At 38.2% G+C, this 21153-nt stretch overlaps 1 protein-coding gene across 1 annotated transcript; it reads left to right on the top strand.

The window, feature by feature from the left end:
* The first annotated feature begins 9180 nt into the window (after positions 1 to 9180).
* Positions 9181 to 14289, top strand: LOC110889864 (DEAD-box ATP-dependent RNA helicase 14). Its single transcript, XM_022137438.2, has 8 exons — positions 9181 to 9335; positions 10239 to 11094; positions 11199 to 11381; positions 11500 to 11568; positions 11970 to 12239; positions 12320 to 12670; positions 12746 to 13023; positions 13103 to 14289. Exons 2-8 carry the CDS (start codon positions 10258 to 10260, stop codon positions 14106 to 14108), a joined length of 2994 nt encoding a protein of 997 aa, XP_021993130.1. The 5' UTR covers positions 9181 to 9335; positions 10239 to 10257; the 3' UTR covers positions 14109 to 14289.
* The last annotated feature ends 6864 nt before the right edge of the window (positions 14290 to 21153 follow it).

Genomic DNA, 21153 nt, shown 5'->3' with positions numbered 1-21153 from the left:
ATTCATATCGACGACACACTCCACTTCGTTGAGGAACCAGTTGAGGTTACTGACTGGAAGATTAATAAAACGCGCAGGAGTAGTGTCAAACTCGTCAAAGTTCGTTGGAATGCAAGACATGGTCCAGAATACACATGGGAACGTGAGGATCGCATGAAAGAAAAGTACCCCCATTTATTTCCTAAGACCCCTGCAACTAGAAGCAGAGCCTAAAATTTCGGGACGAAATTTTCTTAACGGGGGGAGAATGTGACAACCCTCACAAATCTAGGTATCCGTACAAATTAATTAATATTTAATTAGTGCTTAATTACTGTGCTTGATTACAATTATGAATAAACTGCTTTCTGCTTTCTGATATATACATACTCATGCATCATACTTTATTACTGTCACTCCATTTATTACACACAAACAATAGTGACAAACTTGATGCACAAAAGCACAGTTAGCACAGTGAGCGGATAACCCAGTAAACATGCAGACATTGTCAGCACTAGACAGACATTGTTTCTGAGGCCAGTATGAGCCGGGAATAGATTACTACACTAGTAGGGAGTGTAGGGAGGTGGGGACCATTAAAGTGCGTCACTAGGAGATATTTATAGTGATTGGAAGTGCCTAAAACACACTTTAATTACAAAATCTTGCACTACATACAAAAATTCAGCATTTAACAAAGCTAGTTAAGTGCAAAAACTTGGTAAAATAGTCCTAGACACTTTCCAAAGTGTTGGGAAATTTAATGTGTCACTAAAACAATATAAAAGACACTTAAAAGCTTTATTTAGCACTTTAACGGATCAATATCCAACCGAACAACCGGACTTTACCCGGAACATAAAAATATTGCCAAACACATAGTTTTTACTTTTCTGAGCTAGTTAGGGTCCCCGAACACCCTAACACACCTTGTATTAAACAACACACTTAATATACTAACTAAATACTTAAATCCTAACCAAATTAGTAACAAGATCATTACACCCCTCTACACCCTCACGACCGCCACCATCAACCACCATCTCACCACCATCCAACCTCCATACAACCATTTCTCATACATACAAAGAAGCAAGGAGTCCAACAACTAAGCTCGGTGCTCTCGGAAGTTCAAGAACCACTCTAGTTTCCTTTTATCCACCGCTTTTACGCCTTTTTTCTTCCTTAGCCTTGTGCTAGTAGTAAGTGTTTCTAATCATCATCTTGATCTTGTTTTTTGTGGTTAATAGATGATTTAATGGTGAAAAATTAAGAAACACTAAAGAACATGAACAAGACTTAAACATAAAGTGATAAAGGGTGGATAAAGAGAAGTTATGTGTGTAAATCCTGTAGATCTTGTGTAGTTGTGATTATTTGATGTTGTTTGTTAGTAGGAACAAGACGGATCATCATCTAGACATACTAGTTCATGTTTAAGAGCATGAACTAGTGGGATGTAAAAGTTAGAAAGTTGAAAGATGATGGATCCATCCATTCATAAGCCTTGAACTTGAATAAACATAAGTTTTCTTGTAAAATGAAGTTGTAAACTTGTGGATCTAAAGATCTACAAGTGGTTTTTCGGGAGAACCAAGCGGAAGATACTAGTTTTGTTAAAACCCGGATATTTTATGAACTAGAAGCATTTTTGGTAAATAAACAAGTGTGTAAACACTTGTGTAACAAGAAAATTCAACAAGAAAATATTTTTGTAAAGCTTGACTAGAAGTTGTTAAACTTCAGATTTTTTAAAAATAAAGTTTTCAAGAAACTAATCATGTTTTTAAAGATAATAAGACATACTAAATATGATGGTAATTTACTACATATTTTTACAAAACCTTCAAGTTCATGAGTTTATGATTTAGTCTTATTTTGTCAAGGTTAGTGATTAAATATTGTTGGTTGATGATTGTTGATTGGTTTTTGAAAAGAAAATGATATGCTAAAAGCATGGACACCTCCATTTACAGAGGAAACTCTGGCGAAATTTTTCCAGAAATATAACACTTAGAAATATTTTTCTAACAAATATTTACAAATATAATTTTTAACTTGTTTTCAAAAATAAATTTCGCCATGATTTTTATTACAAAATACCAAGTACCGGAGGTGGATTTTCGTAAATAAAACTTGTTAAATATATATTTAGAATAGATATTTTATAATAAGACGCTTGTGTGATTATGTGATTATTTTGTGAACTAGATATATATTATTTTTGGGATAAAAATAATATAACATGAAAACACCGTGAAATTTCGACTCCAAAATAATATCAACGCTCTCACAAAATAAATATTTAAGTTATATAAGTATCGTAATACAACGCGAACTTTAAAAATGTAACTTATGTATTTTTCAGAAAAATACTCTTATTTGTACATTTTGTGAAAATATTATTTTGGAAAAACTTACGAAATAAAATATAATGTTTTTGGGAAAAATATATATATTTTGAAAAAATAAAGCATTTTACACAAAGTGATTAAAATATATTTTCAAGTGAGACTTAAAAATATATTTTTGGAATTATAAAGCACACATGTATTACTACCCCCATCATTGGGAAGGAATATACTTATAAAATAATTAAGAAGTGTAAAATACGAAATAGTTGTATAACTATTTCCCAAAAACGTTAAACCTTAAGCTAAGGCACGCTCGTCCGTCTAATAGGAATTAGTACGTGTAGGTCGTCACGCAGCAGGTTGATTTGGGATCGACTATTTCACGAGATGCACTTCTGTGAGTTCATGTCCCCTTTTCTCTTAACTGTTTTCAGTTTTATAACTTCGGGGGTGAAATACATGTTACAATTATTTAGAACATTTTTATATATGGTATGGTTAGCTTAAGGAGGGTTAGGACGTTCAGATCATGTGAGTGGTGGGTACAACACTTAAAGCCATTAATCCTCGTTGTTAGGACCGAGGGACACAAGAGTGATAGATCTATTTGGGTGTAGCGAGCCCACACCCGTGAGGCCGGGGAGGCCCATAGAGGTGACTGTGTCTTACAGCCGAGGCCCGGTACAAATTTGCTAGGTTTGAGTTTTCCTTCATCACTTCACACATACCAGTGGCTTTGCAACCCAGTGGTGATCTCTTTTCCTTAATTGCTACATACCAGGAACATTTATACTTTGGGACGTACTTAAACGATTTATAAACATACTCACTTTTACATGAACTTGCTCAACTTTTGCTGATTTTTCAAATTACATGTATTTCAGGAAATTAGGGATCTGGCAAGGTATGCTATGTCGTCAAGCTGCGTATGAGAAATGATGTCATCCGAGTTTAGGGATTGTGACTTTTGCCTGGACGAGTCACAAGTCTTAAACTGTGTTTTTAATTCATGTCTTATGGTTGTGTCGTATGAACAAGATTTTTATTATGTCATGTTGTAATCCGTTGCATGTGTCGACTTTTTAAACAATGTTGTTGTGTTTTACCTTTTAAGCTTGAAATAAATGGATGAACATCATGGTTTTATTTTCATATAGCATAGTTGTGATTATGCTATGGTATTAAGAAGTCACACCAAATAAACCCACGCTTCCGCAAAGCCAGGGTGTGACACATAACCAGCACGTACACAGAGGAAAACGAAGCATGTTAATTATCGACATGGATCTATCGATACCAATGACTGCGGGTTGACTGCCCGAGGCAGTTCGCAATACATGATTACCACCGTAATCCATGCAAGTAATTGTCCTTAACAACCCCCGTGTGAACGGGTGCTGAGTCCAAACTATAGTACTATCGTCGTTAAGGCAGGTAGACAGCATTCCACGTAAACATAACAACAAGCATTCATTTAGTCATGTAATACATGCGGTAACAGTTAGCGTTTGAAATAACTGAGTAGTGTGTTCGATGTGATTTCGTATAAGCAATGTATGTAACACCCAAAAGTGTTAAAAGCAAAAAGGGATCGAGTATACTCACAGTGATTGATGGATTGAAGGGAGCACTTGAGAGTAGGGTTAGCCTGAATAGTTCGATAGCATAACGATAAGCAACGCGTAAAACGTAAACAAGTGTTGGAGGGTCGGACAGCTTGGCCGATCGGACGGTAGGTCCGATCGGACGGCTTGATCGTTCGGTTAGCCAATCCGTTCGGACAGTCTGTCCGGTCGGTCAGTAGGCCGATCGGATGGACTGTTCGAGTGGATTGTTTCTTCCTTTGAGAAGGATGTGTTTGTGTATGATGGTTTGACCTTTTGAGGTTTTCGTTGTAGTATTTGAAAACATTGAAGTATCCTTACCTTTCAGGTCGATCGATCGAACGGACCGTTCGATCGGCCGGCTTAACCGATCAGTTAGGTACTTTAATAACAAGTTCTTATCAGAGTGTCACCTGGTCGGACGGCTTGACCGATCGGGTGGCACTCCAATGTGTTGAACAAGTTGCAAATCGAGTTAAGTGTTTGAAGCATAGTATCTCATGATCCGAAGAGTAATTCGAATCAGACCGTAGTCCGATCGATCAGCACTTCGTTCAATACTAGACTTCATGAAACTGTTAGAGTGTGGGGCCATGTGCTAGCCGATCGGTTGGCCTGGTCGATCGGCTGGCTTATCCGATCAGCTGGGCTGTCCGTTCGGACAGTCAGCCCGATCGGTCAGCTTCCTGACCTGCCGGCCGGTTCGTCTAACACTTGGCTACTTTGGTTGTTTGATGTTATACCGAGGTATTTTGACAGCGAGTTGAACCATAGAACCCTCGTTCTTACTTGTTTCTCCTGCTCAGACAGGAATCACCCAAATTCGGCCGGTGAGCTGTTCGGAACGGAGTTTAACGTTTAACCCGGAGTCGGTGAACCTCGTGGATAGAACCCGGATCTTGAACCGCACAACTACTAGGATGATAAGTGAGTCGGTTCAAATCCCGTTTCTACCTGTTTGAAGGCATTGAGTGTAAAAGAGTTGAAAGAAAGTTGGAAAGCATTTTTTCAATCCTTTTTCACCGTGTAAATGTTTAGATCTACAATAGATCTTTGTTTGTTTATGTGGAAATCGGCTAGATCCAAGTGATTCTTGGTGGATTGAAGCCAAAACATGAAGTTCTTCAAGAACACCATGATGACATCATCCTTGAACACTTGAATCTTGATGATTTCACGGTTAAAAAGTAAGATTTGAAAGATAGAAAGGTGTAGGAGTGTGTATAGATCAAGAAAGTACAAGATTTAGGATGAAATCTTACCGAAATTGGAAGAAATCTGAGAAAAGGAGGGGAGCACGAGCTGGTCGGTCAGAGGTTTCCAAAAGTAGAAAGTTTGAAAGTGACAAGGGGTACTTATAGGCTTCCAAAAGAGGAAAGGGCTGGCCGATCGATCAGGTACCCGATCAGACAGCCTGTCCGATCGGACAGCAGTCCGATCGGCTGGGCTGTTCGATCGGCTGGGAGCCTGATCGTTCAGCTGCCTGCTTTGAGCGTTCGGTGTGACGATTTTCGATATTTCGATTTCGATTGCGATTGATGAGAATACGATAGAGTTTCCTATTCAAATTACTTTTAATCCCAACCACTATATCTAACATACAATCACCTATTTCTCGTGCTGTCTTTTCGCCACCAATTATCATAGTTCGACTTTTGATTGGGTTCGATTGAGTTTCGAGTTTCGATTCGAGTTTCGGTTGATTACCACACATAAAGTAAACATGCACAAGTAATACATAAGGCACACACACACGCGTATACTAACACCAGAATTTGCGTAATTCGAGTCTCGAGTTCGATGATGATTAGATTGGCTCGATTATTGATTAATTGACTTTATCGCATTGTTACTTCCTACTATTCACAGTCGTTTAGCGTTTCACATCGATTTGAACATTCGATTCATTCGATTTCTTTGATTAACAACACTTACTCCACATAATACAACTAACGAAAATGCAAACATAAAATAGACTGACTATGGTCAAAGGAGTCAATCTTGACTTTGACTTTGACTTTGACATTCGGTAACACGGGGTGTTACACCTTCTGCGTGCCGACGGGTTTTCTTGTTCCGTTTCATTGTTTAACGATTAAAAACACATCTTGGGGTCCTTTTTCGGGGGTTACACTTGGTTTAGTTTGAATTGAGTTATTGGAGCCTAGATACCACCAACGTTCATCCCCAATCCATCCAATCATCCCATCATCATCTGAATTCTTCTCCAAACATCACTTCCCAACCCTAATCTCCATCATTCCACCAATCCATTCTCCATAAATCTTCTGACCAAACCCTAATAATCACCTCCACCGTATTCAAAGCTTCAAGATGTCAAAGTTCGAGTTCCAAACATCCGGTGATCGCGTTCATCATACAATGAGCTGCTAAATCTTGTGGGTTTCACCCAGGTGTAGGTTTTTGTAAGTTCCTAGGGTTTAAACATTGTTTTTGAGATTCGATTTGTGACAAGTTGTGATTTGATTTTGAAGCTTATGATATTTATCTTGCATTTGTATTATATTCGTAAATTGTCAAGTGAAGATTAAATTTGACTTTACGAAATGTTTACGTGCAATCATGCCTGTCTAGGTTAGAATTTACATGTTTTTGGTAACGAAGTGCATCTTTTTACGTTATTTGTAACGTTGATAGCTATTGGCACCTAAGCCTCGTAACACTAAATTCGTTAATCATATTAAAAATTGATAACAATATCAGTTTCTTAAATGCTTGCTAATTTATGTCCAATTAAAAAGATAAAATAGTCAATTTACAATTGAAGATGTAACATAGCGTTTCCCAAATATCGGAAAACATAATAAAAAGTATATATAAGTACATAATCTTTCAATATTAACTTAAAGAATAAATTACAAAAATCGTTATTTATGTTAACATCAGACTGCAAATTACGTCATTTATCTTCAAAAAGTACAAAAAACATACTCAATGTTTGCAAATGCTTACACGTTATCTCTTTTAACCCTAATTTAATTAATTTTTGTAAAATTAGGTAATATAAGGGTATTTTAGTCTTTTTACCCATTTATTAAACATTTTAATAAACAAAACAAAAAAAAATTAAAAAAAATAATATAACATACATGTATACATCTCTCTCTCTACTCTCGCTCTTTTTCTACCTATCTCTCCCTTAGACTATCCACATCAAGGATGTTTGTAGGTGACATGGAGGGTGTTCATTCCTATGTGGAGGGCATTTGTGAGAGGGATGGATTAGTGGGTGTTGTAGAGGATGACATGGAGGGTGTTCATTCTTCACAATTCTTGGGGAAGAATGGTGAAGAATGGCCTAATGGTGGGTCCTTTCTTTTTTTTTATAAGGTTGTTTGTGGGAAGGATATATATGTTATTGTTGTGGGTAAAAAGTGTTTGTGGGAAGAATAAGTGAAAAGCTGATGTGGCATGCTGATTAGGCTGTTTGTAGAAAGGATAGCCTTTCACTGATGCGGATAGTCTTATACCATATACCACTACAACTCCCATCTCAACTCAACGGCTCAATGACCGCCAACATGGAAATCCATCTCCAGCCCTAATCCTCTTGTTACAAAGCTGGAAACCCCTAAGAATGGGGGTGCGATACTACAGCCGCCAAAGCCTTTTAAAAATCTAAGTTCTCCCATTACTGGTATGAATTCAATGGAGAAATATTCTTCATCTCCTACACCTAGTTCGTATGCCAACCGCTTCCCAGAAAGCACCAAAATATATTTACATGGGAGACTTAGGGGTTTTACTTTTTATGGGATTTCCATTTGTCAGTGACTGAGGTGATTGAATCAAAGGTTTTTGGCACTGGCGACCATGCCGCCACCCCCTCACACCAACCCACACCATAACCTTCATCCTACGGCGGGTTGTCACCAACAATCCCAACAACACAATTCTTGATTTGTTTTATCATTGGAATTTTGCGATGGTGGTGGTTGGGTGGTGGTAGTGCTTAGGAGAGAGAGTATTAGAGAGAGAAAGGGTAGAGTGGGGTGGGTGGGTTGTATTTGTTTCTAGAAAAATAAAATTATTTATTAACTTTCTTTATATAAATTGACCAAAATACCCTAATGTGGGGTCTGTACACTAGGTCTGATTTAACCATGACAACTAAGTTAGGGCCAAAGGACGTAACGTGCAATGGTTTGCAAACATAAAGTACGTTTTTTTGTACTTTTTGAAGATAAATGTCATAATTTGCAATCCAATAACAACATAAAGGACGATTTTGTAATCTACTCTAAATTAAATAATTATCAAAAAGAACTCGTCTTTAATTACATAACGTTTGGGGTTGGATCAAAATGGTAAAGTCATTGAAATTAAGATTGGACTTCTTTTATAGTCTGTAACAAATTGTGGTTATAAAAGCCTAAAATATATATATCATTTATTAGTTAGACAAAAGACTAAAACCTAGTTCATAAAATTCTCAAAAGTCACTTTTTTTTTTTTTTTTTAATATTATCACTTTAAAAAAACCTAAAATATTACGTTTACCTATAACCACAATAACTCAATAACAATGAGGGGAATAGTGTCAGACAACTATAATTTCGCTAATACACGTGTTTAGTCCTTTTGTTTTTTTAAAAAATATTCTTTTTATTGATTAGCTTTGCTTATATGTGTGTTTAGTCCCTTTTTTTTAATTTTAGTAGTGTATATGTTTAGTCTCTCTACTTTTATTATTTTTAGTAATTGATCGTCGCTTTTTGTATTTTCCTTTTAAACCTTCAACTTCGTTAATATAGCTGTTTAGTCCTTCTGTTTTTAGAAGAAAAAAAATCACTGAAAAGTTACAATTTTGCCCCCAGTTTAAAATTATAGTCTTTCTATCGTTTTAGTTTTTTTAGTAAAAGTACGGTACTGTATTCTTTTAATTGGTTGACTTGATATATATATATATATATTTTTTTTTGAGATCGTGTTATGAGTAGTATGTACGAGTAGCCGAAACACAAACATACATAGTATTAGAGAGAAATATTCAGTTTAGTGCCCCACAACAGGCAAAAACTAGTATGTGACATTTATTAGTGTGAACTACATTACATTACAAAACATTAAAACCTAGTTCATAAAATTCTCAAACTTTTATACAAATAAAAAAGTTATTTCTTTGATATTTTCACTTTTATACAAAAAAAAAAAAAGAAAAAAGAAAAGAAAGAATATACATATACAATACAATATATAACTACTTTTTGTAGCAAATCAAACAGGCCCTCATTGATGAATTGTAATCCCACAATATTGTCACTTCCAACCATCCAAACGCCCCTCAAACCCTAACACGCACAATTTGCCAACACCCAACCCTAATCCTCCAAATTCACCAGATTGTTCTATCTGGAGATCGATTCTACCAAAGGTAACCGAATTTGCACCACCAATGCCTTTACTTTATTCATTAATTCAATTACTTCTCGTTTCTTAATGTTATAAACTGTTTAATCGCCTTTGTTTTATTGCTTTTGGACGTATTTAGATTCTGTTTGCTGTAGTAGATTCATGTAGGAAGTGTGTTTGAAACCGATATCATAAATTCTATGAGTAGATGTTGTTGTTAAGGCATATTGCAAGGATACTAGATACATGTATTCAATAAGTGGATATTGTTTTAAATTTTTATTTTATGACTATACATTTATTTCAAGTTTTAGGTGATTTATATGTTTGTAACTATAGTGCTTATAGGATATATAAGCTGGAATTAGAAGTAAATCGGTGAATTTCGTAGCAAGGGTTTTATTAAATTAGGTCTTTTGCACCTCTGAGTAGGATTAAGAGGGGGGGGGGGGTTGTGCCCTAGGTTGTTCTTGGGATATGGATCTTCATGCATTATAGGCAGACTTAGCGTAGGATTGTCTTTTTATGATGTTATGACACTATATTTGTTTTTACTATGTTATTCATTCACCTGTTCTTATGTTACTGGTCGCTTTCAATTTCTTTATCTTTGGTTATGTTTGTTTGTTTAGAGAGGGGGGGGGGGGGGTTCTCTTTGGAAGCAGCCTCTCTATCCGTAGGGATAGAGGTAACGTTTGTCTACATCCCACCCTCCCCGAACCCTACTAGTAGTTTTGCTATTTGTGGGATTTACTGAGTATGGTTGTTGTTTTGTAACGTGTAAGATACATTACTTTTGATCTTTTTTTTCCTACTATTATATGTTCTCTTATTTAAGATTATTTGGGTTATAATATAAGTTATAAGTGCATGTTCCGACTTATAACGTAAGAAGAGCTAACATATTTTCATCTTTCATCATCAGATTTGAACTATTATCAATCATGTCTGCTGAGGGAGCCTCTGATTCTTCGGCTCCTCGTTATGCCCCGCCTGATCCAACTTTGCCTGAACCCTGGAAGGGTTTAATTGATGGGAGCTCAGGTGTGATGTACTATTGGAACCCTGAAACTAATATCACTCAGTATGAGAAACCTGCTGCTGTGCCGCCACCGGTGCCATCAGGCCCACCTTCTGTGCCATCTGCATCTAAACCCGTGTCTGCACCGGGTACTAGGGTCGAACAGCCAAATGGGATTCCTGGTCAACAAACACACCAGATGTTTACGACACCAGAACAACAAATGCCACCTCAGCAAGGTAATAGCATACCTCAATCATACCAGGGTGTTGGTATGGAACAACCGCAGAGCTACCAGTATACACATCAGCAACCGATGCCCTACATGGGGTATCAACAGAGGCCACCTAATATGATGCAGCCACCTCAGCATCTACAGCAATATCCCCCTCAACAAGATCACAGGGCTGCATTCACGCAGAGAGAGGATGCTCCGCCCGTTCAAAGTCAACCTTCAGATGTTAATCCCATTCAACCACCACCGACGCAATATGGTGGCCCGCAGTTTAACATGCAACAACCATCTTCATTTGGTCAATTGCAGCCGAGTGGTGTTGATTATCAGCAACATGGACCACAGTTCCAGAACCAAATGGGTCAGCAGCCAAACATTCCGTCAGTAGGATCAAAAATGGGCTTCGAGGATAATCCACCTGGAAGAGGCGGGAATGATCACTATTTTAATGCTAAAAATGGTGGGCCTGGTACGGCCCCTCATCAACCTAAGCTTGCAGCAATTCCAGTGGCAAGAACTCAGATGGTATGTTAAGTATTTTTCTTGTTTTCGGTTTTTGAACTATTCTAATGTACTTTGTGCTGATTCACTATGCTGCATGATTCTGAATGCCGACTGTGTTCTTTCAGAATGTTACACCTACCATCCCTGGTGGGCCCGTCTCACATAACATGTACGGGCAAGCTACTGGTGGCCCTCCGTTTATGAATAATGCTATGATGAGGCCAAATCCAGCAGTTATGGTTTCTCCAGATGCTATGAACTTGTCATCTGTTGACATGTATCGTCAAAAACATGACGTAACAGCAACGGTTTGTTTACTGACTCGACTTATATATGTGGATGATAATGTTTCATGATGCCCCTTTTATTGTGTAAGAGATATCAGAGAACCTTGATGCAAGTTACTTTCTCCATTTGATTCCATAGGGTGATAATGTTCCTGCTCCATTCATGTCATTTGAATCCACTGGATTCCCTCCAGAATTGTTGAGGGAGGTAAGTCTTGGACTATTAGAATTTGTTCTAAGATTCTAATTTTTATTTTTTTCTTAATTTTGCCTCTAGGATTAATAATTTTTGACTTAACGCAGGTGCGATATCTGTTCCAGAAACGGAGCACATGTCGTACGCAGCCCTGCTATTCACACATTTATTCTGAGTTAGGCTGCAAATTCTGAAGTTGGCTCTGCCTCTTTTGTCTTAAATGCACCCTTTTCTTTCCTCGAGTTGCTTCAGTAAGCAACTCTATATATTTAGGCCTTCATTTACCAAACATCTTTTTCTCAATTTAAACATGCTTTAAATTCTGTTTTTTTAACTTTCCTGCAAAATGCTCAACACTCAATGAAACAAATATCTGTTAATCTAAAGGGTTATATAATATGATTTTGTTTCAGATTTATGCTGCTGGTTTTGCTTTCCCTACTCCAATTCAGGCACAAACGTGGCCTATTGCTCTACAAAACAGGGACATAGTGGCAATTGCAAAGACAGGTTCTGGTAAAACATTAGGTTATCTGATCCCTGCTTTCATGCTGCTTAGACATTGTAACAACAATCCCCAAAATGGGCCCACGGTTGTTGTTTTAGCTCCCACTAGAGAACTTGCTACTCAAATACAAGACGAGGCCATCAAGTTCGGTCGATCTGTCAGAATATCTTGCACAGTGAGTCTTTTATCTTTAGCTACCATTTTATCATTTTCTGTATGCGTACATATTTGCTAATGGGTGTGAATGTGGTTCAGTGTTTGTATGGCGGGGCTCCTAAGGGCCCACAACTGAAGGAGTTAGAACGAGGAGCAGATATTGTTGTAGCAACTCCAGGTCGACTAAATGATATACTTGAAATGAGGAAGGTTGACTTTCGTCAAGTTTCTCTTCTTGTGCTTGATGAGGCTGATAGGATGCTTGATATGGGTTTCGAACCTCAAATAAGGAAGATTGTCAATGAAATACCTCCTCGCAGGCAGACCTTAATGTATACTGCCACTTGGCCGAAAGAAGTGAGGAAAATAGCTGGTGATCTTTTGGTCAATCCTGTTCAGGTCAACATTGGCAATGCAGATGAGCTTGCTGCAAACAAGTCTATTACACAGGTAACACAGTGTTGCGTATATACTGATATATTTACTCGTAGGCCCTAGCTAACAGCTTGATATGTGATGTTGTAGTATGTGGAAGTGGTCCCTCAAATGGAGAAGCAGAGGCGTGTGGAGCAGATTCTGAGATCTGAAGAAAGGGGTTCCAAAATTATTATTTTCTGTTCAACTAAAAAGCTATGTGATCAGCTTACACGTAGTATTAGTCGTACTTTCGGTGCTGCTGCCATTCATGGAGACAAATCTCAGGGTGAGAGAGACTTCGTTCTCAATCAGTTCCGTTCTGGAAAGTCCCCCATTTTAGTTGCTACTGATGTTGCTGCACGTGGCCTTGACGTCAAGGACGTAAGGTCAGGACTCCACTAAAAGTTAAATAGTAAAAATATGCAATAACTATTAGCAGATTCTGACTTTTTATGGTGTTTGCAGGGTGGTGATTAATTATGATTTCCCGAACGGTGTGGAGGACTATGTCCACCGAATAGGGCGAACAGGAAGGGCAGGGGCAAAAGGGGTGGCTTACACTTTCTTTTCTGAACAGGATTGGAAGCACGCTCCTGATCTTATCAAAGTTCTTGAGGGGGCCAATCAGCCTGTGCCACATGTGGTGCGAGAGATTGCGACACGTGGCGGGCCTGGTTTCGGTAAGGACCGGGGTGGAATGAGTCGCTTTGATTCTGGAGGGGGTGGACAATTTGATTCTGGTGGTGGTCGTGGAGCCATGAGGGATGGTGGTTTTAGGGGCCGTGGTTTTGACTCAAGGGATGGGGGTTTTGGTGGCCGTGGTGGTCCTGGTAGAGGTGACATGCGGGATGGCAGATTTGGTGGCGGTGGTGACTTGAGGGACGGTGGTTTTGGTGGCCGTGGTGGTGGCTTTGGAGGCAGAGGTGGCCAGAGGGATGGCGGGTTTGGAGGTCATGGTGGAATGAGAGACGGCGGTCGTGGCGGGGGATTTGGTGGTCGTGGTGGAGGGAGAGAAGGCAACTTTGGTGGTCGTGGTGGAGGGAGGGACGGCAACTTTGGAGGCCGTGGTGGAGGGAGGGACGGCAACTTTGGTGGCCGTGGCGGACCTAGAGGTGTTGGATTTGGTGGACCGGATGGCGGTTGGGATAGGAATGATAGATTCAAGGATTCCCGTGGTGGGCGCGGCAGAGGGCGATTTGATAACAGAAGAGATGGCGACCGTAGCAGGGGAAGAAGCTATAGCCGAAGCCGCAGCCGGAGCCGGTCACGTAGCCGTAGCTGGTCACGCAGCCGGAGCCGTAGTCGCAGCCGCAGCCGGACACCTGTAAGGCGTGAAAGACGGCGTGAATCAAAATTCGATCAGAAAGAAGCAGAAGTGCCGGTTGTTGGTCTAAATTCTGAAGCGATGGGGATGCAACCAGACGTTCGACCTGAGAGTAGCGTTGGTGTAAATCAAATTGCTGAACCCTGATCCGTGGATTAATTTTCTGCATCTGTTATGTTTGAATCTTTATGGGTTGAGTTGTCATTTTTGGTTCTGATTTAAAACGTTATGCAGTATTATTTAGGTTTAGAATTGTAGTGATACCAGACCCTAATATGTTTAAATAGGGATTTATTTTTTCATTACAAGAATTGAAACGTTTTCGGTGGTTACTACACTAGAGATGGGCATATCGGTTTTTTTTTTTTTTATATCCGGAACTGGTTCCTAACCGGACCGGTTTTTGTATGAGTGTGGGTGGAACCGGTTCTTGCAGGAATCGGGTCCAGTTCCTAACCGGTTTCAGACCATTAATACTAGAATCGATATTAACCGATTCCGGGTAAGGTTGTAACCGGTTCCTCTGAAGAACGGTTCCATCGGGTAAGTCAATAAAATCACTGCAATGTTACTGTAGGAATCGGTTCTTAAAAAAATACTCGAAATTGAATAAAAAATTACATATTAAAAAAATACAAACATATTAAGAAATACAAATATATTGCATTGTAACCGGTTTATTTCTCTGACCGTTTACTTGTCGTGGGTGCGGCCATTTGACTTGCGGCTCGCTTTGGTTGGGCCACTTAGGTACAATCGTTTTCGTAATCATTAGTTTCAACCATGACAAAATATCAAACTTTTTATATTCCTCGGCGGTTATAGTACGCAAATAATTTGTTTCTTTATATCTACGGAGTTCACTTGATGGGGCGTTACCCCTTTGTTGTTTAGCCGTTTCATCTCTAACGACATTCAACATTGTTATTGTTATGTGTGGGTCTCCAATCGTAGTTGTACAACTAGAGGTAGACGATCGAGACTTAAACATATTAGTAGTATTTTTCCCCATATTTGTTTAAATAAGAGTAAATTGCACGGATAGTCCCTGTGGTTTGGTGAAATTTCACCTTTAGTCCCCAACTTTTCAAAATTACACTCTTAGTCCCCATGGTTTGACAAGTTGTTACTCGGATAGTCCCCAAAGCGGATGGAGGTTAGTTTTTCTGGTTAAGTGGGTGTCAAATGACAAGGACTATCCGAGTAACAACTTGTCAAACCACAGGGACTATCCGAGTAACAACTTGTCAAACCACAGGGACTATCCGAGTAACCTTCATCCACTTTAGGGACTATCCGAGTAACAACTTGTCAAACCACAGGGACTAAGAGTGCAATTTTGAAAAGTTGGGGACTAAAGATGAAATTTCACCAAACCACAGGGACTATCCGTGCATTTTACTCTTTAAATAATGATCACAAACTTTAGATAAACTAGTGTTAATTTTTTTTTGATATTATCTTTTAATCTTGGATCCTCCTCTTGCATATCCAACTTGTTATATATTTCTTCAATTAAAGCTTCAACACCCAGGACATTTAAAATTAGATTTAAAGCGGCGTCACATAGAGAAACGGGTGGTGAATCCAAAGAATATTTTGTAAAATTTTCAGTCATTGGTTTTATCATGTTCCTCAACATGTCACTTGAATTTTCAAAATTTTTAAAATTGATAGTGATCATATACAATTCCGAAAGAACTATAGAACTAGTAGGATAATAAACACCAGAAATGTTAGTTGTTGAGGTTTTGAAAACTTTTAGAAAACTACTTAGTGTTTCAATGTTTCCCCAAGCGTGTCGGGAAAAGGGTCGACTTGGTAGTCATCACTTATTGATGTATGAAAAGTTTTAATGTGCCCATTTCTTTCAAAGCCTTGCAATATTTGTTCTTTATATGTTTCGCCAATGTTGAATTGGAGTCCTTGCTTAACAAAGCTTCACAATGTTTGCATAAGTCTTTTGCGAACTGTCACTCATTTCCACCAAATCCGAAATTACACCATACCTCCATATTGCGATTATGTGTGAGTGTCCCAACAACATATGGGGCGGATGGAGGACCCTTGTTGACGGATGGAGAAGTGGTGGTTTTGGAATTCTTGGATGCCATAGTATCAAATGAATCCAACGGCTAGGAATCGATTCCAATGGTAACAATGCATTAAATGGGTGATTTGCAACGGCTAGGAATCGATTCCAACGGTAACAAAACCAATAAATGATAGAATTTAATGCACCGGGTTGTATTTGTTTACGGAGGAACCGGTTCTGGGTAGGAACTGGTTACGAACCTATTTTTTTTTATAAAATGTGGAACCGGGTAAGAACCTATGTGTTTTTTGAACCCGAAACCGATTCTTCAATAAAGCGGGTAGGAACTGGAACCGGTTCCAGGTCGGGTCTACCGGGTCGGGTTTGGAACCGGTTATTATGCCCATCTCTACTACACACTTTGTTTCTACTTTCACTGTTTGTCCGTCCAAGTAAAATGTTAAGCATAATCTTCTCTAACTAGTACACAACATCTTTGCCTTAGCTATCACCGCAGTCGAATACTATTCACCACCCACCATCATCGGTTGTTGCCATAGTCCATCACCATCACAACCAGTTACCCTTCGAACACTATCAACTTTCTTCCTCGATCTCTCCTCTCTTATCTACAATATTTCTTTACATGCTTCTATGGGTGTTCCCGAGGCTTCGGCCTCAGGTCAGGTCACCTTCTAAGGAATTCTTTATACATTGCAACTCAGATCCAAGCATGGTGTAGCTTGACCCAAATTCAGATGTAGCATCACAAATGGTACTAGATTGTATGTGAAGGAAACCCATTGACTCAATGAAGAAGTGTGCATGTATGTTAGTTTTAAAAATACTTCCACTACATCCCATCCACCAACCTTAAAATATAGAGTAAACTGCAATTTTACCCCCTGGGGTTTAGGGTGATTGGCACCCTTACCCCCCTAACGAAATAATTGCAATTTTACCCCCCAACGTTTGCTGTTATGTCGCAACCTTACCCCCCCCCCCCGGCTTCAAATTTGTTGACTGATCTGTTGACTATAACTTGAAATGACTATAATGCTCTTCAATTATTATTAATAACCTTTTGGTAAAAAAAAATAAAAAAAAATAGAATCCTTTCTTCTCCACTTCCAAAATAGCAGATCTGTTATGTTCCGTTCACCCCTTTCTTCTCCAATTATTATTAATAACCTTTTGGATTTGATTGTGTGTGTAATTAACAGATCTGTTATGTCCCAGTCTCCGTTCACCCCTTTCTTCTCGAAACCCAAAATCTGAAACCTTAACCCTAAGCCTAACTCTACTGAATCGCCAAATTATCATCCGATTTCGGTTCCAAAATCTCAGTGCGGTGACAGTGCGGTGGTGGTGGGTAAGTGGAGAAGAACGATTGATGATGCAGGTGACAGTGCGGTGGTGTGGTGGAAGGAGAACGGAGGTGAAGGTGAATAGTAGATGCAATGATGTTGATATGAAGGTGGTGATGATGTTACGCAGCAGCAGAGGAGGTTGACGGTGACCGGAGGTTAGTGATGGTGTAGTGATAAGTGATGAAGGACGGTGGGTGATGGTTCTGTCGGAATGTGGTGATGTAGATGGAGATGGTGTTCGATGTCGGAGGTGATGCACGGTGGTTGTTCAGAGGTGGTTGGAGAAGAAAGTGGTTGCCGGAGGTGTTAATACAGTGATCGGAGATGGAGTTGCCGGAGCAATGATCTTTGTAAGAAATGGAAATGGATGAAAGAACTCAAAGCTTGAGAACTCTAACTGAACTGGTCCCTCTAGGTTTAGTCACTGTAAGAATTTCCTAGTTTGTCCTCTTGTAAATTCTGTAAACTGAACACGTATGATACCAGTTCTAACTTCTGTTTTGCAGGTTGTATTATTGATAATGATCTGTCCATTTAACATCATGTATCGTGCAAGCCGGTTCTTTCTTACAGTGAACCTATGGCACTGTGTTTGTGCACCTTTTTATAAGGTCACCTTCCCTGAATGGCAAATTATTTTAAGATTGTTGTGAAATTAGGGAGATCATTGAATGGCAAATTATTTTATGGGTGGCTGGAGGTGGTTGAGGGTGGTGGCTGGAGGTGGTAGTGGTGGTTGTGATGGTGAATGGCGGTGGCAGTGGTGGCAGGGGGTAATATCACAGAGTGAAGAAAACACAGGGGGTAATATGAAAGGGCATTATAGTCATTTCAAGTTATAGTCAACAGATCAGTCAACAAATTTGAAGCCGGGGGGTAAGGTTGCGACATAACAGCAAACGTTGGGGGGTAAAATTGCAATTATTTCGTTAGAGGGGGAGGGGGGTAAGGGTGCCAATCAACCTAAACCCCAGGGGATAAAATTGCAGTTTACTCTAAAATATATATAAAAAAATATGCTATAGTAACTTTTCATATATCAAAAGTTCATCCTCCACCAAATTACGTGAGTGTATAAAAACAAAAAAATAATAAAATAATTGCTTGTGAGTAATATAAAGAAAAAATGGTGGATCGGACGTGGGAGCTTTTGTAATATCCCGAAAACAAATTTGGTTATTTTTCCAAATTAACTAAGGATGAGCGGGTAAAATACTATTAGCGGTGAAGGTTAACCCGACAAATATTAGGATTTAAATAAATGAATCTAATGTTAAATTAAAAGTGAATGAATGGTTTTAGAAAATAAAGCTTATAAAAGGCTCGGCTACCGAGGCTTAAATTAGACCGGGTCGATCATACTATGTGACGACCCATAACCCGATTTTATTAAGTAGTGCATTTTTATGTATGACACGAAATAAAAGTAACTAACTTATCTAACTTAGTTATATGATGAGTTAAATAATAAGAGGTAAGTGAGTTAAAATTAAATATAAGTAATCAGCTAAAGTCTGGGGTTTTATAGCCTAGTGGCATCTTGGTGGTGGAATAAGGTTTTGAGACCAATAGGTCCTGGGTTCGATTCCCACAAGGGGGGTTTTTCCCATATTTATTGGGTTTCCTCCTGAATTGGATTGGTGTGTGTGCATTATGCCTAGTGGAGATGTATATGATTGGATGGTTCTGTTGGTGGGACGATGATATTATTTGCCGCTAAAAAAAAGTAACTAGCTAAACTCATGGGGCTAAAGTTGGAGCCATAATATTTACTTGGTATGATAAATATAAGGAACTAAACTTGGGTTTAGTGCCTATTTATAAAAAAATGAAACTATGAGAGGTTAAGGTGTAAGTGGTTTTTTACAAAAAAAAAAAAGGGCCAGGAGGTAATGGTGGTGAAAAACCACGACACTCACACACTTGTGTGTGAGTTTGCTCTTGGATGATCTGAAATTTTCGAATACCAAATTCCACTATCCGAATCCGTATTCGAAATTTCGGATACGGATTCGGATAGTGAATCGGATATCCGAAAATCCAACTTTTTATTTAATTTTTATTTTTTTATTATTTTTTTCATATTCGGAAACGGATATTTTGGATAGTTTCGGATATCCGAATACAAGTTTTTGGATACTTTTCGGATATTTTGGATATTTCGGACATTTTCGGATACTTCGAATATTTTTGGATATTCGGATATCCGAAAAAACTGAAAATTAAATTTTGGATATTTCGGATATCCGAAATATCTGAAAATTTTGAAAATCACTATCTGAATCCGAATCCGAAAAATTCGGATATTCGAATTTCGGATATCTGATTTTTCAGATATTTCGAATCGAATTTTCGGATACGGATAGTTTTGAACACCCTAATCAAGAGGAAGAAGGAAAAGAGAAGAATTGAGATTTGCATGAATAATCTATGGTTTTAGGAATGTTTCTCATCTCATATGCATCAAGTAAGTATCCGATTCACCTCTTGAACCTTCTTGGTTGAAGTTCTTGATGGGTTTTGATGAATCAATCCTAATTGACTAAATTGGATATGTTAGATGGCTAAATTCAAGTTTAAATGTAGTAACATAGTGTTAATAATAATCTGGGGATTTTGATTTAGAATTCATGTTCAAGAAAAATATAAAATTTGATTTGAATATGATTTAATGCGAATTGATGTTGTATGGATGCTTATGATGATCATACTTGGTGATTTTGTGAAGTATTTGACTAAATGAGATGTTTAGATAGTTGTCCATGTATATGATGAAAGAAGTTTTGATATGAAAGATGAAACTATGATTATTTGGTCAAAATGATGAATTAGCTCATGATAGTTGAAATAAGGTTTATGTTAACTTGATAATAAGAAGTATATGAACTAGTAGAGTTGAAAGAAACATGGTAGTTTTGGATTAAAATTTGAGCTAATATGGTGGCTTAAAAATGATGCCCACCGAGTGATTGATAAAATGCCTAAGTGAGTTTTATCAAATTAATGGAGTGGCAATGTATGTCAATTTGCAGTTAACTTTTAAAATTCAAACTGACATATAATATAATTGAATGAGAAATACGTATAAAAGTCCATAAGGTGTGATGGTCATGATATATGATAACTAATCTAACAATTTTGTGAGTGTTATATGATAGTTTAACTCTTGACAAGCTAGGTGGAAGTTTGGAAATGAATGGGTCAATCAAGTCAAAGATGCGAGAAAGCATGATCGGACGCAAGGTAAGTAAGGCTCACATTTCATAAATAGAATCACTACTTGTGTAATTGGTTAAAAACAAGATGAAGAAAGAATCAGATGATTTTGTTAAGAATAAGATCCCATGGTGTAAACCATGAGACGGGTCAAAATGGATAAAGTTATGATAAAACTACATTTTTTGTAATAAACGATAATGTGGTAAGATGGACCCTATGGTATAAACCAAAACAGGATAAACGACTAAAATGTTCAGGAATCGTATTTTGGTCATAAATCAATGATTTTTTTAAGTAAGACCCCGCGATGTAAACCAAAACGGGTCAAACGAGTAAAATGGTCAGGAACCGTATTTTGGTAATAAACCAATGAATTTTTAAAGTAAGACCCTGCGGTGTAAACCAAAACGGGTCAAACGAGTAAAATGGTCAAGAACCATGTTTTAGTAATACACCAATGAATTTTTAAAGTAAGACCCTATGGTGTAAACCAAAACGGGTCAAACGAGTAACATGGTCAGGAACCGTATTTTGGTAATAAACCAATGAATTTTTAAAGTAAGACCCT

The sequence above is a fragment of the Helianthus annuus genome, chromosome 5 (assembly GCF_002127325.2).
Source record: "Helianthus annuus cultivar XRQ/B chromosome 5, HanXRQr2.0-SUNRISE, whole genome shotgun sequence".
Taxonomy (NCBI): Eukaryota; Viridiplantae; Streptophyta; class Magnoliopsida; order Asterales; family Asteraceae; genus Helianthus; species Helianthus annuus.
Note: the sequence above shows the minus strand (reverse complement) of the source record. Positions and strands in the feature narration are given on the sequence as shown.